General features: G+C 46.6%; 1 protein-coding gene across 2 annotated transcripts in view; it reads right to left on the bottom strand.

The window, feature by feature from the left end:
• The window catches only part of Ubqn (ubiquilin), a 56,155-nt gene that overhangs the window by 6,443 nt on the left and 33,740 nt on the right, over positions 1 to 15,972 (bottom strand). The window contains exons 10-12 of one of the 2 annotated variants that reach the window (XM_065445063.1): positions 12,541 to 12,675; positions 5,969 to 6,346; positions 3,656 to 3,740 (exon numbers count right to left, since the gene is read on the bottom strand). In XM_065445063.1, coding sequence (XP_065301135.1) covers positions 3,656 to 3,740; positions 5,969 to 6,346; positions 12,541 to 12,675 — 598 coding nt within the window. The remainder of the gene's footprint in view (positions 1 to 3,655; positions 3,741 to 5,968; positions 6,347 to 12,540; positions 12,676 to 15,972) is intronic. The other variant, XM_065445064.1, reaches the window with a different exon arrangement.

Below are 15,972 nucleotides of genomic sequence, written 5' to 3'. Positions count from 1 at the left end.
CAGCGCACGCGACATGTGGGACTGCAGGGCTCTCAACAACTAATATATTGAGTATTCAAAAAATCTTAAAAATGCAACTTGAGAATGAAATTATTGGGACGTTCACTATTCGATTCTGGGATATTAAAGTATTCACACACCACTATATTTATTACATGGTGTTCTACGGTTAAGAAGTCGTGAAAAGTTACACATTTCGTTGTACGTATTGAAGTTCATTATATCAAGGTTTAAGGGGGGACGTGGCCCTTGAAAACCGAAAAATCGCGAGATAGTCGATTTATGAAAAACCATATTTTTGGGTTGCATGTCTCGTAAACTACCTGTTCTGTAATTATCAGCACCTAATTCAACCGTAAAGTACCGAAAATAACACTACTTTTGAAGCCACTGCAGCCCAAAAAACACGCACAAATGCCGAAATGAAGTCAAACTTCGCGCGCGCGCCATTCCCGGACCATGCGGCCTGCCCTCGCCATCTTGGTGTCGTTTTGACCGTGGTTTCTTTGTCTCTATTTTGCCGCCTTGCAAAATGGCATCGTTGGCGCGGTTGAGGCGCTATTGGCGTTTTCCCGCGATGTGATGCGGAGCGCTGATTGGCCGGAGCAGCGCGTTCAAATCCCGCGGGGTAAAGCGCGCCTACCATTGGCTGCTGCGCGGGCGGCGGCGGCTCCTCCCTGTGATGGCGCGCTCGCGTCCCTTGCTCACCTGCTTTCGAGCTGTTCATCGCCTAGCGCTATCTTTTAGATTATTTGCTCAGCTTTCTTTTTTTTCGCTTGTTCTTCGCTGCACGCGATGCCGGCAAAGCCCAAGACAGTGCAGATGTTCGGTGCACGGGAGCGCGATATGCGTCTTGTACGAGCATCGAACTTCCTATCTTCCGCAGCGAGTGCCGACTGCGTAGACGCTTTTCAGCGGCGAAACTGTGCTTTCGGCTGTCGCCAGTCGAAAATCCGACACACTGAGTGTGCCTGGAGCCGCAAGAGCTAATTAGAAGCTCCGCAGGAGCTTTCTAATAAAAAAAAACACGTGTTCAACTTTAAGGCCTGTTTTCTCGGAATGTATTTTTTCGCTAGTAGTGGTGCTGGGGAAGGCGATATCTCAAGAACCGCTTTTCAGATTTGTATGCCGTTTTTTTTATTCTGTTCCTGAGTGACTTTGCCAGGGGGTAACAGGCTTCTTTTTTTGAAAGTTGGTGCAGTTAGTTTATAATAAGCAATTAATTTTTGATGAATGTGGTCATTACTGGCTACATCAAATTCAAAGTTGTCTTAAAATTTTATGGAGGGGAAATTAAAGAAAAGGGCTCTTTAGCCCCCTGGGATATCTATCAAGGGATCATCACAGTGAATTTCAGCCTCCTACGATGTCCTGGCATTTCTCCAGGCTCTTCCTCAGGCATATACATGAATCACCTAGTTAGACCTAAATAACTCTGGAACTAATAAACATATCTTCATAAAACTTTGCAGTTCCTCATAGTACGGTGGTGTGAACATACCCTGAAAGTTTCATTTAGATATCTTAAAAAATAAGAAAGTTCGGTCTCCAGGGTAGCCTCCCCCCTTAAGTGTAACAAGAAGTGACAGTCACTTTAGCATACTCTAAAGAGGATGACGGTGAAAGCCTGCACGCTGATGGGACATTCACTGAATTACAGTCGCCGACCGTTTATTCGGACCTCACGGGGACTGCGGAAATGTCCGAATAAACACGTGTCCGAAAAAGCAGATTAAGAAAAAAAAAATGATATCCTTTATTTCCACGCACTTATTCGGGCTCGGCAGTAGGCTTGAAGAAATCGTGAGTGCGCCGTTGCACGCTGTTCCGTTTACGCGCAATCAGATAAGCCTGAATCTTGGAGAGGGTCGTACGGTCACTATAGGCGGCTGAAAGCACAGTCACTGCTTGTGCACGCTCCGCATGCAACGGCAGCGTAGCACATGGTGCGTCATCTGACTCTGAGTCATCGTCCGGCGGAGCAGCAGAAACCTGACGATCTCGCCGTCGTCGAGTTCTGCGCATGTCAGTACAGCAGTGTCAGCACTTGTGAAACTGTCAAATTAGACGGTGTCCGGAATCGCAATGCAACCACTGCGCAGGTCTCGGCAGAATATTTTCCGCGTCAGTAGGGAGCACATCGGAAGGCGACAAATCTGAGGCCTCCCGGCACCCGCTTGCCGGCATTCCCCAGCGCAGTCTGTGCGGGCACTGCTGGCGCCATTAGACACTTGACGTGGTATTTCCGTACGCCGCGTTGGATTACTGAAACCTCGACAGAGCACACAACGCAAACACCACCGTGCCGACACCAGTCGCACAAACGAAAAATGTGCTGCTCGCAGCGTCGTGCGCGAAAGAAAGAAATCAGCTGCTCGATTGTCTTGACATGGCTTACTAAGCTGAAACCGGAACTACTGTACGACCACTCTATCGAACCAAGCAGAAACGATGATGATGAGCGGGGATTTCCAGTAGCGCCACTTCGTGGGGCAGCAAGGAGGCTCCGTTCAAAACAAAAATGGCGTTCAGCAAGTCGAACTATGCGCCGCGGTCAGAGTCGGTGCATGATGCCCTCGATCGAGTTGGCTCAAGAAGTGTCCGAAAAATCAGACGAGGGATTGCAGGGCGTCCGAACTTTCGGCAGTTGTTATACATTATGGTCTATGGGGAGAATGGCGGTGCCGCGAAGCTGACCGAATAATCGGGCATGTCCGAATTTTTGGAGTCCGGAAAATCGGTCGGCGACTGTACTTTAACATTCTCATTTGAAAGCGTCTGCTTCACATTGTCGCATTTGAGCACCCTCCTGTCACTTCTTCGCCTTGGCGTCACTCTTTCTTATAAAGAAATTGGTGGCTTACTGGCGCATGCACTTCAATTCTGAGTTTGAGTGCCTTAATTCTATCTTAATTAACTGCGCCTTAACATCAAAGGTTGTCGTTCAACTATCATCAAAGGTCGAGAAATAGACTACCACCAGAGGTTGATTCGAGCACCTTAATTACCTCGATCTCAGTTAAATTTGTCTTAACACCAAGGGTTGTGGGCTTGGTGGCCAAACCCACAACCCTTGGTGTTAATTCAGTGGCACCATCAATTTTGGTGCCACTGAATTTTGGTGCCTTAGCGCCGGAAGGCCAATTTTTCTGCCCATGAGCCACCTAAAGCTTTCGCCTTAATTGAAATTTTAGACACCTTACAGTAACGCTATTCACTTTTCCAGACTCTTCCTGCACGACAGCTTGATACATTCTTGATGCCTCCATGAAACCAAAACCAGGAAAAGAATGCTGATCTATCACAGTTAATCAGGTAGCAGCTGATTCTGTCCGAACTGCTGGACAGGCCAAGCCCCAAGGTAATCAATGCGTATGTTCTGCACGCGTCCTGTACATCCTGCCATGTTTCGTGTAGGGTGTTTGAAAGCAGCAGAGTTTTGGGCTACTGCAGTAGCAGCTGTTACAAACTCTTATCAATAAGGATTAACAAGCTTCAGCTGGGGCAGCTGCTTGCATCTTGAGCTGCACTGAAGCGTGGCAAGTGATAAGACGGTGACAAACATAGCTGACAAACACATATGAAACTGTAGGCATTTGTTTAGAAACCGAGACACCTTAAAATTAGGACGAACACGAGTGGAATGATTGCCCACCTTGGAGGTTGGCCTCCCGGTTGACAAATCCCATGGACACTAGCTGCTCCAGCTGCGACTGGTACCGTTCCTCAGGTGGCTGCTGCTGAATGAGACAAATTGCGAGAAGTACGTTGGTTACACAGCAAAGAAAGAAGCTGCATGTACTATCCCCCACCAGAAATGAACCTCCCTGTGAGCCTTGTTTAGCAGGGTGCATGAATCGGAACTATCGACAAATATTATACAGCTCTTATTTAGTCCCCTGGAACACCGTATGCATCACCTATGAGACTTTGCACACAGCCCTTCATCGGAATAGTGAACAACTAGGCTGTGTCACAGGTTGGCTGTTTACGTGGAGGGTGCTCAGTGCGTAGAAAGGTTGCACTGAAGTGGTTTTTCCCCGCATCATGGAAAGCTGCGTGACAAGAGCTAGCAGAAGAGAAGCATTGTAGAGTGAGGTAATTATTTTCGGGACAGCACTGAAGGGGCCACCTGCTGACATATGAACTACCCAACCATGTTGAGCATGTTCCAGATCAAATTAGCAAGCAGTGAAATAACACTCCAAAAGATTGGCGCTACATAGATGCACCAGGACCTCAGCCATCTTGACACATACAGTCGTGTAGGCATTCGCATGAAAAATTCAAATCAGTTACTGCTCACTCAAGTATGTGCTAACTTGCACGGTGAGGTTGATTGATCAAATGATTGGTTTCTGTGTCCTAAAGCTATCTCCTTACCATGACGGTCACTGCTGTGAAGTGTCTGAACGAATTTCACCACTTCGGTTGCAGAAACCTGGGCCCAGGGAAACTCCTTTCGTCACTGAAATGTGGCCTAGCTGAGACCCAAACCAGCAATTTTTTGCAGAGCAGCTGAACACAACAGCTGTGTTGTGCCAGGGCAATGGCTTGCAATATGGAAAAACCTGGTTTGAATTGAGCTACCACATGCTGCCAAGTATAAGCAGACTTCAAATATCAGAAGGTCTCTCCCCCTAAATCTGAACCAGTAAGGCAGAACAACAAAATCCTTAAAACACAAGTCATGACAAATTTTCTTGCTATATTGAAGTCACTACCCTAATCCCTGCTAACTGTGGAAATCTGTGCTCTTGTTCCTCCTAATTTCAGCACAGTCACAACTGTTAGAGCTGCTGCTCTTGTCCTCTTTAACTAGCCCTGCTCAATCATCGCCGAAATGAAGCATGACAGATAAGTCCCATAAATGCATGGGCCGGTATCCTACTCCCCCACTTGCAGAATGATCGCTCTTTTTTGTCAAAAAAATTGATGCAAATTCAGGGGTGTGATCATTACGCATGTTAAATATCCAGTGAAAAGAAATTTTTTTATCCTGCGTTTACTGCGGGATGACAACAGGTCAACAAATAGGTGGCTGCCGCTGTACGTAGTGCAGGACACCAAAACAAAATGGCAGCCAGCGGGGCAAGCCGAACGCGATTTTTTTCTTCTTCTCGTGAGTACATTATCTGCATTGAAACAGTTTCTTCTGTATAAGTAATGAATAATGGCGTTAATATCGGCAAGTTTGCGGCAATAACGTAGCCATGTCTACATTCAGGGGACGGAAACAGATGGGCGCGCTTAGCTGCCAGCGACATAGAAACACATCACCAGCATGCTGCGGAAACTGCGGCATCTGTCTTCACTGCTACCCTAGTACGGCACGTTTCCGCTAAGGGTGGGCGAATATCTTAGCTGTGTTACAAGCGTCGGCGTATGAATAGGGTACACTTCTAACGCATCACTGTAAACGTGGCCACTATCGTTGCCGCTCGCGATTTGTTGCGTGCCCACGAGTGCAGATGAGAAGACTGGAAAGGCGCCATTTTTGTTGTTGTTGACCACAACCTTTATAAAACCTACCCATAATAAAGGCAAGTTTGGTAGTACTTCTTTTTGCCATGGAAGTGCTGAAAGTGAGAAATGAAATGGGGCATCTACTTTACGAATGTTTGGTGCCTGCAGACTGCTTGGTTTGTCTTCAAGAGTTGTTCGTGTAGCCTTCGACAGATGGTAAGGGCGATCATTATTGGCTAGACTTGGCACACGATATATCGCTGCGGCAAGTTCGGGGTGCGATCATTACACGGGAAATAAAAAAAATTGAATTTTGACAACAAAATTCAGGGGTGCAATCATTAAGCGGGTAAATATGGTAGGTGTTTCCTGAAGTTTTTTTTTTTCAAATATGTATCAACGAGGGTCTACTGTATTCTTTTCTGCGCAGTCTATTTCTTAAAAACTTGGCCTATATCAAAGACCATGGTATTAGCATTTATGGCAGTGTCTTCACACTCACATTGTTGCCTGCCTGTGCAGTGGCCATAGAGGTGATCATGCGTGCCATGAGCTGGCTCAGAGGGTCCAGGCCTTGCGGGGTGCTCCCACTGGTGGGCTGGTTTCCAGTGGTGCTGCTGGTGGTGGTAGTGGTGGCTGTACCAGTGGGAGAGGTGGTGGTTCCTGCTGCCGTCTGGCCAGTGGTTGTCGCACCACTTGTGGTGGTTGAACTGGCTGAGGTAGTAGTCCCCGGCACTGCAGAACCTAGGCCAGCGCCAAGGCCCAGACCCAGGCCAGGACCTAAACCAGGACCCAAGCCAGCACCTGGGGCACCAGCTGGGAACATGGTTGGGGCCACACGATGCAGCTGTTCCATACCCTGTTGGATCTGCATCATGGCCTGCACAGACAACAGGGACAAGGGGGACCACATTAAGGGGGGAAGTGTGTCTTAAAATTTTTTTTCTTATTTTTGGGTGAATCTTTCATAAACTCCACTGTCTGGGGTAATTTTTCGTGCTGATTTCAGATCTGTAATTAGATTTTTGATAGGTGTAGCAGTTCAAAAAATATTGAGGTCTGAAGTCAAATTAATGTCAAACTCGTTACGGGGCTTTTTGATGATTCCATCTTGCTAAATCAAAAACTAAATGCATGGCACCATTGCTAAAGACCTACTGTAGGGGGTGATGCTATTTTTATTCATTTGGAAGCATTTTGCGGGCAAGAAATCAATCTTGCATTTATTATGAAAATTTTTTTCTAATTAGCAGCGAGTACTATACTTGAATGTAATTTTCATGCCGGCGCAAGAGTAATAAAAATAGCATCACCCCCCAGATCATTTCAATACGAATAAAATGATACCACCCTTGTCACTTTTGGCCAAAGACAACCCAGAAAAAACACCCGTAAGGCGGAGTACAGTGTGCAAAAACATAGAACTGAAATAAACGCATTTGAAGTTTCAAACAAATGTAGCTTTTGCTGAAGTGAATCTACAGCAATACTAATGGCACCATTTTGAAGCTCTATGTTTTGTAACAATGGCCATACTAAATGTGTGCTGCACACTCTCAAAATAATAGTACACTGGCCACTGAATTAGCACAAGAAACTTTATTAGGCACCATGCTCTACAAAGAGCATGGTGCCTGGGTTTCAAACCGAAGTGTAGAACTCTGTGTGGGCATGAATATAGTTCCAGTGTTGTACATGCAGGCTGTCTGATTGATAGCAGTCTCCATTACAATCAGTGAGGCATTTATGCATTTGGTATAATTGACCATGTTACTGAATGAAGGCTCTGCGTGTAAGTAGCCTTCCAAGTCATCTTCACCTGACAGTGGCTGTGGAACTTAGGATCAGAAAGCCAGTGATAGATAGGCAGCTACTAGGTGCTTTCCAGAATTTTACTTTTGTATGATGCCTCGATGACTTCTGCAGCCAGGTGTGTGCCAGCCCAAGGGGCCTAGTGAACAAAGCTCACGACGAGGTTCTCTTTATGAAGGGGTGGTATGATAGATATTGTTACGAGCTATCGTGACAATATGATAATAGAGTGAACGCGCAATGTGCTTGGTTGCGAGTCCGAAGTGCCGATGTCCGAAATGCACAGCCGCAGATACAAGGAGCCGACGCGCGATGTGCTTAGTCGCGCAGTTCAAGGTGGCGACGCGCGAAATAATTAGTCGCGGGCTCGAGGAGTCGACCCTCGACGCGCTTATTCGGGCAGTCCGAGGTGCCGACGCGGGAAATGCCTAGTCGCGGGCTCGAGGAGTCGACCCTTGATGCGCTTATTCGGGCAGTCCGAGGTGCCGACGCGCGAAATGCCTAGTCGCGGGCTCGAGGAGTCGACCCTCGATGCGCTTATTCGCGCAGTCGGAGGCGCCGATGCACAAAATGTTTAGGTGACGGTCCGAGAAGTCCGCGCGCGATGTGCATGATCGCCGAGTCGGAGACTCCCTATGCGCGAAATGTTTAGCCGCGTTTCCGAGGATTGCGTGCGCGATACGTATTTGTCACGAATTCGAAACACCGAGTGCAGAAAGGCTTAGCCGCATGTCCGAGGATTCCGCGCGTTAATGTTGGTTGCGACGTCCGCGTCGCCGATGCTCGGAATGCTTAGCCGCGAGTCTGAAACGTCCACAAGTGCAGGGATCGGCCACGCTACTGCGATGTCCGCGTAGCGCCCGGTTTGACACGTCGAGATTGCGGCGAGTGGAGACATCAAACTCGCGAGGTGCAAAGAGCCGAGCAGACGACGCGAGCGCCGGACCAATGGCGAACCGCGCTGGACCAATGGCGAACAGCGCTGGAGTCACGTGGCAGGCGCGGCCAATCGCAGACTCCGGCACGACCTTCAATCATTTGCTTTTTGTGCGCTTGTTTCTGTATGGAGGAGATCGCTGAAGCGGCAAATTTGAAGACGGAGAAATGCGCTTTCCAACGAGACCAAGATGGCGGCGCTCGGTCGCGCCGTTCCGGAGATATCGTGGCGTGAAAAACGCTGTTCTTTCTTGATTTCCGCGAGATTTTTCGCCACCTTGGCTGATAAAACGAATTTTTTAGAGCACTTCTAAGTGGTTTACAGTGATGATATTTGGGTATCACATAGAAAAGGGGTTATAGAAACCGAAAATGTGATTTTCAAAAAATCGATTTTTTTGGCCATTTTTCGCGATTTAAAACCCGCGTCCCCCCTTAAATTATTTAGATTACTGTATTGACCCTAACAAATATGCAATCAGTTGTCATGGGTACAAAGAAAATAGTACGCACCCAAATTTACTGCACACCCGCACAAACAGAGCACTGGAAATGTGCGATGCAAAAGACCAATAGCGGTGCTCGCGTACAAACAAAACGAAGCGGCGATGTCCAGATCACCATACAGTAAAATCTCGATATAATGAACTTCATGGGACAGCGGCAAATTATTCATTATTCTGAAAGGTTGTTATAGTGAAAGCCCCAAAATTCTCCATTTTGCACATCAACCCATTAATTCATAAGTTGTCACCACGTGAGCTATCCACGAAAATGTCGCTGTTGGCTCTTGGCATGGACTGTCGCTATTTTCCACAGACTCCACCACCACGCACCGCCAAAGCACCGTATAGGAGAGTGATGCACTCAGATGCTGACACCGAGAAAACTGCAGACAAAAAGGTAGCTCCATGTCGCTTCCGAAGTGGAATATTTATTGCTGTTCCGTTTGTTTTTAACATTCCTTTCCATAGGCACTGCAAATGATTTGTTCAAGGAGGACACCCGAACTATGCTTAAGGGGGGAGGCTACCCTGGAGACCGAACTTTCTTATTTTTTAAGATATCCAGATGAAACTTTCAGGATATGTTCACACCACCGAACTATGAGGAACTGCAAAGTTTAATGAAGATATGTTTATTAGTTCCAGAGTTATTGAGGTTTAACTAGGTGATTCATGTATATGCCTGAGGAAAAGCCTGGAGAAATGCCAGGACATCGTAGGAAGCTGAAATTCACTGTGATGATTCCTTGATAGATATCCCAGGGGGCTAAAGAGCCCTTTTCTTTAATTTCCCCTCCAAAAAATTTTCAGACAACTTTGAATTTGATGTAGCCAGTAATGACCACATTCATCAAAAATTAATTGCTTATTATAAATTAACTGCACCAACTTTCAAAAAAAGAAGCCTGTTACCCCCTGGCAAAGTCACTCAGGAACAGAATAAAAAAAACGGCATACAAATCTGAAAAGCGGTTCTTGAGATATCGCCTTCCCCAGCACCACTACTAGCGAAAAAATACATTCCGAGAAAACAGGCCTTAAAGTTGAACACGTGTTTTTTTTTTATTAGAAAGCTCCTGCGGAGCTTCTAATTAGCTCTTGCGGCTCCAGGAACACTCAGTGTGTCGGATTTTCGACTGACGACAGCCGAAAGCACAGTTTCGCCGCTGAAAAGCGTCTACGCAGTCGGCACTCGCTGCGGAAGATAGGAAGTTCGATGCTCGTACAAGACGCATATCGCGCTCCCGTGCACCGAACATCTGCACTGTCTTGGGCTTTGCCGGCATCGCGTGCAGCGAAGAACAAGCGAAAAAAAAGAAAGCTGAGCAAATAATCTAAAAGATAGCGCTAGGCGATGAACAGCTCGAAAGCAGGTGAGCAAGGGACGCGAGCGCGCCATCACAGGGAGGAGCCGCCGCCGCCCGCGCAGCAGCCAATGGCAGGCGCGCTTTAGCCCGCGGGATTTCAGCAGCCGCCGCCGCCGGCGCAGCTGCCAATGGTAGACGCGCTTTACCCCGCGGGATTTGAACGCGCTGCTCCGGCCAATCAGCGCTCCGCATCACATCGCGGAAAAACGCCAATAGCGCCTCAACCGCGCCGATGATGCCATTTTGCAAGGCGGCAAAATAGAGACAAAGAAACCACGGTCAAAACGACACCAAGATGGCGAGGGCAGGACGCATGGTCCGGAAATGGCGCGCGCGCGAAGTTTGACTTCATTTCGGCATCTGCGCGTGTTTTGTGGGCCGCGGTGGCCTCAAAAGTAGCGTTTTTTCTGTACTTTACAGTTGAATTAGGTGCTGATAATTACAGAACAGGTAGTTTATGAGACATACAACCCAAAAATAAGGTTTTTCAAAAATCGACTTTTTCGCTATTTTTCGGTTTTCAAGGGCCGCGTCGTCCCCCCTTAATAGGCAATAACAGGAAAGCGCCGTTGTTTCCTGCTGCAGACTGCGATCGCGTACCTTTTCCGGTAGCTAAATCTCGTGTGAACATGAAGAGGCGCGAGGCGAGTTTATTCAAGAACAGTACGTAGCCACCCGTCTGGCGTGAAAACGACGGCGCACAGTTTCTTATTATGGTACCAGCAAATCTCCGCCCGGGTCGTTGCATGCTGCATTCACAGCTACTGCCGTCAAATCAACTGCGATAAACATCTTCACCTATCTGTTTTCTAGTGCATGGCACGAAGCGCCATTGTTAGCGTACTGCATGCTTTAAGTAGGCAATAATCCAAATGCGCCACGGTTCCCTGCTACAGACAGTGCAATGTGGGCATCATGTTACGCTTTGGCATCATTCGGCGTTACACTCTTAAAACACCATGCAATTAGGAAAACAACAAAACGCGTCTCGGGCCGCCGGAGCACCACCAGCTCGACGTGCGTCGGCGTCTCATGCCACAATGATCCACGCAAGGCTTCGCATTACGTAGATGTCAACAAGAGCTGAGTCTGCCAATTTTTTTTTACTTCGGCTCGTATGTTTTCCTCAGTTAATACGTTTTTCTCATATATCTTGGCCCAAAATGCGTGAACAACGTTCTACTGCATTAGCTAGTTGGGTTAATTTATTTTATAACCTTGCAATTACATTGTCAATATTAAAATCAAGACTAGTAAGCCGTTAAGTAAAACATTTTGTATTTGGATCATGTTAACTTGCAAAATTTAGTAATTCCCATTACCTGTTCTCGCCAGCCTGGGCCTTATTATATCACATCAAATGCCCGTAAAATAGAGGCATTTGACCCTGTGCCAGTTGTCACTCACTACACTTGCTGTCAAGTAATAAGCTCCGAACTGGGGGTGACAATGAAAAAAAAAATAATAAAAAGTGCATCCTCACCATCCGCAAAACGTGCCCCTGGTTACTGAAAGGCTGGCTTTTTCGCTAGATTTAGACGTTTAGTGGCTAAGTGTGCTTTACAGGCAAACTTTTGTTGGCAGCACGAAACTGCCGCAAGATTTGGCACAGTAGCGCCCTAATATTCTTAGATTAGATAGAAACAAATGCCCAGAACCATGTTTGCTCCCAAACAGCCAGCAATATTCGATTTGATGCGAATATTCGTATCCAACCAAATATTTGAACATCTTCGAATATATATTTATCGAATTGAATATGAATAATAAAAATATAATATTCGATAATGTTCGAACTTTTCAAATGCTCGCACGCTCCTAGTGATTTCGTCCGCAGCGCTTGCAACAAACAGTAGTTTCGTTTTGACTCAGTGCAGCTGCTGCGCGTGCAATGTCACAAACACAGCGGAAGCTGTCAAGGATGAAGCTATATCACAATGGAACTACAATCAACAGGCAACCGGTTCACTGGCAAAAAAAAATGATCGGGATGTGCGCTTGACTGCGAAAAACGTGTCGCCGACAAAGACGCGCACCGCGGCTACGCTGTGAAGGAAGTTGCGAGGCCTTCGTCACTGCGAGTGTTTATCAGTCGAGAGATGACAAGAATTGCAACTTCCGCACTGCATTTGTGAAACAGAAGCAGGATTTGCCAATTCGTTCAGTAAATAAAAACATGTTGACGTAGCAAGCATTTGTTTGTTTCTTAATACCCTCAATAATTCGACATTCAGTCAATTCGGACATTTCTTCAGTCCTATGAAATTCGAATTAACAAGAATTTACTGTATGAGTACGGTACTTGTCACTACACTAGTTGGATTATACTGTATCAATGAAGATAAAAAGTTTGCTTATGCGTTTCCATCAAGTTTCGGTTAAAGATGCTAAGGCTAAAACAACTGAAAGACGAGGCAGGTTTCCCGCAAACTGGGTGGGGCAAGGCCACTTGCCTGCAGGGCCTGCGGGTTGGTGATGAGTCCCTGCACCTCCGGGTTCTGCAGCTGCTGCAAGAACTGCGGCATCATCCGCCGCATCTGCTCCTGCAGCTGGGGGTTGTCCGCTAGCAGGGGGTTCGTCGCCAACATCTGCAACGGTGGGAACACACATCAGCCGTCTACGACCGAGCTATTGCAACGGGAAGTGCTTTTCATACATTTCATACTTTCCTACATGCCACAAAAAAAAATGTAATTAAAATTTCACCAGAACCAAACCTTGAGATTGCTCGTGGCAGCCGTTTCCACGCACAGCTTTTACAACTTTATTCTTTTAGCTTGATTTTACAGATCACTCCTACGACCTCTTGCTGTGTCACGCGATTGCTGTAGTAGCCTTACGCACTGCACAAAGCGTGGTGAAGGGAAAGCAGCTTCTACTGTTGAAGAAAGAACTGGGGTTCTGATTTGGTTACTTTACTTTTTATCTCCAAACTCGCAATGCATGTACTGCGTGGTATGATTAGTATGCCGTTAAGGCTGGCCTCCGAGACAAAAAATTCGTGTCAGATGGCCGAATGACAATTGCTTCAGCCTATCACTTGGACAACAGACAGTTGAAAATGCCAAAGGCCTAGTGTTTCTAGCGAGTGTGAAACACAAACGAGCATGCCCATGTGCAATGGAATCCGTGTGTGGATTTGTGCACTCAGTCAAACATCCCTCCCGTCTCTGTCTTTTCTGCACGTGGAATTGCTAACTTGCATACATCTTATATAGGGCTGTGCGAATATCAAATAGTAGATTTTGAATCACTATATCGAATTAAGAAAAAAGCCGAATATAAGAGAAATTGTTGAAAAATTTATTGTTAATAAATTTTGGCCAAGAAAATACAGCACTGAATATGCTCAGGAGTCTCCTAGCACTGCACAGCATGAGTGTAGCAAGTTATCAATAACTCAGTTGCATAGAAATTAAGACAAGGAGTACGGCCTACTCTTATAAAGGGAGCACAAAATTAGTATACCATTACCAACTTCTGCTTAGTTCTAGTTAACGAAGGTCTTGAAGATACTTTTTTATCAATAGAATTTCAGTTGAAAGAATTCATTTTCCCCTGAAACTAATTAATTAGTTATGTTCTGTTATACTAAATCCCCAATAAGATTTTCAGTTTAATATGGACTTCTGTTTTGTGGCAATCATTTATTTATTGTACAAAAGGTTGCACCAACTTTACAGCAGTTTAGTTGGGTTAAAAGGACCGCGCATCATTTGACTCAATTACCACTTCACACGTAGCGGTACTGACGATAAAGAGCCGGCACCGTCCATGCAGTTTCAGTCGGCATGATTAGCCATCTGTCAAAGAATCTGAAATCTCATGGTATAATGGGCAAAGCAGTGTGGCCACGACAAAAATTCGCTGCTAGCCAATGTAGTAATGTGCCGCAGCTCATCAGTGATCGACGGCTGTTGAAGCGATGTGAAGTTCATCACCTCGTTATCCAACATGATATGCAACCTGTCGATGAATAATTGAACAGATCTTTGCATTTTACGAAATGTGTGCTCCTTTTGTTGCCATTCCTTCTGTTCAGCATCGCATTATCATTTCGGTCAGTCCTGTTGACCCAGACAAACCTTGTACCGACAGAGGCAGCCCCAACCAACGCATTGCCGTTCAGCAAATTGCGACGTTCAGGCAATCAGTGTGTTATCCTCTCATCAGGTAGCACTCGTAGTGACTAAGTCCGCTACTGCGTCAGCCGGGGCAGCCCGTCCGCAGCGCACTCAAAGCTTTTTCTGCGCCAAAAAAGAAGTGAAATGCTCGCTTGGGAAGCGTCGAGCACAAGGGGTGCCACAACGTATGCAACATGGCACAGCGTGGGTCTCTACACTGAATATATTGCATATTTAAAAAATCGAACAGTAGATAATGGATTTGCAAATCGAATTATTTGAATGTTCACTATTGAATTCAAGTTAGTGATATTCGATTATATTCGCACACTCATAGTTATGTACGCTACCAAACCAATTTGCCCAGCTATCGATCCTCCTGCTAAATGACATGCCTGGACAGGTCAGACATGCCGCCAGGCTAAGAGACAGCAACGATTCCCTCCCTGTCGTGGGAGAGTGTGTTCCCTGGAAGAAAGAGCTTCCCTCGACAGGCAAGAGCTTTCACCTTTCTTTTTCATTATGAGCAGCTTGTTAAACTGACTCCTGCTTACATAGTGATGTAATTGGCAATTTGCTGTCACATGTCAGGCCCCACCCAACCCACGAAAATGTCCAATTCGGTCAGATGTCAGGTACTGCCTAACATAGGTGCTCACATTAGCTGGTTGCAGTAAAACCTCACTAATACATAGTTCGGGGATGGATGCGGTCAACGAAGTTTTGAAGCAGCTGTGGGAGTAGTAAATTTGCCACATTGTAGCAGGTTCGGAGCATGAAGTGTCCGTTTTAGAGCAGTAAATACGCATATTGGAGCAGCTTGGTTAAGGTCAATATGGCTAAAATACAGGCATATGAAGAATAGGCGTTCCTTATTTGAATCTGCAGAACACTGTTAGATTACGGCAGATCAGTTCTACGGAAGCTCGCAAGGCGAGTAAAATTCATGACAGGGAAAAATTGTCATCCACCTAACTGTAGCAGAAAGCTACAAAGCAAAGCCATACAGGCTCCCCAGGAAACCACCCTTAAGGGGGGACGCGGGGATCAGATCGCGAAAATCCCAAAAAAGATCGATTTTTGGCAACGACGCGTTTCGGTATCTGCAATGCCTAATCTACATTGTATCAAAATGGTTTGACTGAAAACGCGCTAAAAGTGGCCGAAAAAAATTTATTTATCGGTGCGTAGGGCGAGAAAACGGCTTAAAATCGCGTAAAATCATCGCAGTTCGCGGAGCCCTAACTCGTCTTTCCCGCCACCGAACGCCGCCATCTTGGTATCGTTCGAAAGGTCGAAGTTTCGCCATTCCGTTTCTGAATTCTTCGGTCGTCTCCATCTTGTAACAAACACACAAGCACAAAAGAAGCGCGGGTCTGCTAGAGGCGGTCACACTGGCCCTGCGATGAAAGCGGGCCTCCGATTGGTTGCCGTACTGAAAGGCGTCTCGCCATTGGTTGCTGCTGCAGCAGCGGGGAAGCTGGCAACCATGGCGGACCGCAGTTGTCTGCTTTGAAAACCACGCCGGCGTCTTTCTTCGTTTGACACTCGCAGAATTCCGATTTATGAAAGCTCCCAGGTCAGCGATGGATCGTCGCTCGTTCGAAAAGAACTTTTAAATGAAGCATGCCTTCGCAAAGCGGAAGCGCAGGCCTCCTACGGCGAGAGAAAGACGGCGGCCAGCGGGGGAAGCGGAGAACCCGACTGAACACGCAGATAACGTGCCGCGTTATCTTGCACCGTGCGATTCCAGCAGCGAAG

Source organism: Dermacentor albipictus, chromosome 2, assembly GCF_038994185.2.
Source record: "Dermacentor albipictus isolate Rhodes 1998 colony chromosome 2, USDA_Dalb.pri_finalv2, whole genome shotgun sequence".
Classification (NCBI taxonomy): domain Eukaryota; kingdom Metazoa; phylum Arthropoda; class Arachnida; order Ixodida; family Ixodidae; genus Dermacentor; species Dermacentor albipictus.
The sequence above is the reverse complement of the archived record's forward strand: the minus strand, read 5'-3'. Positions and strand labels throughout refer to the sequence as shown.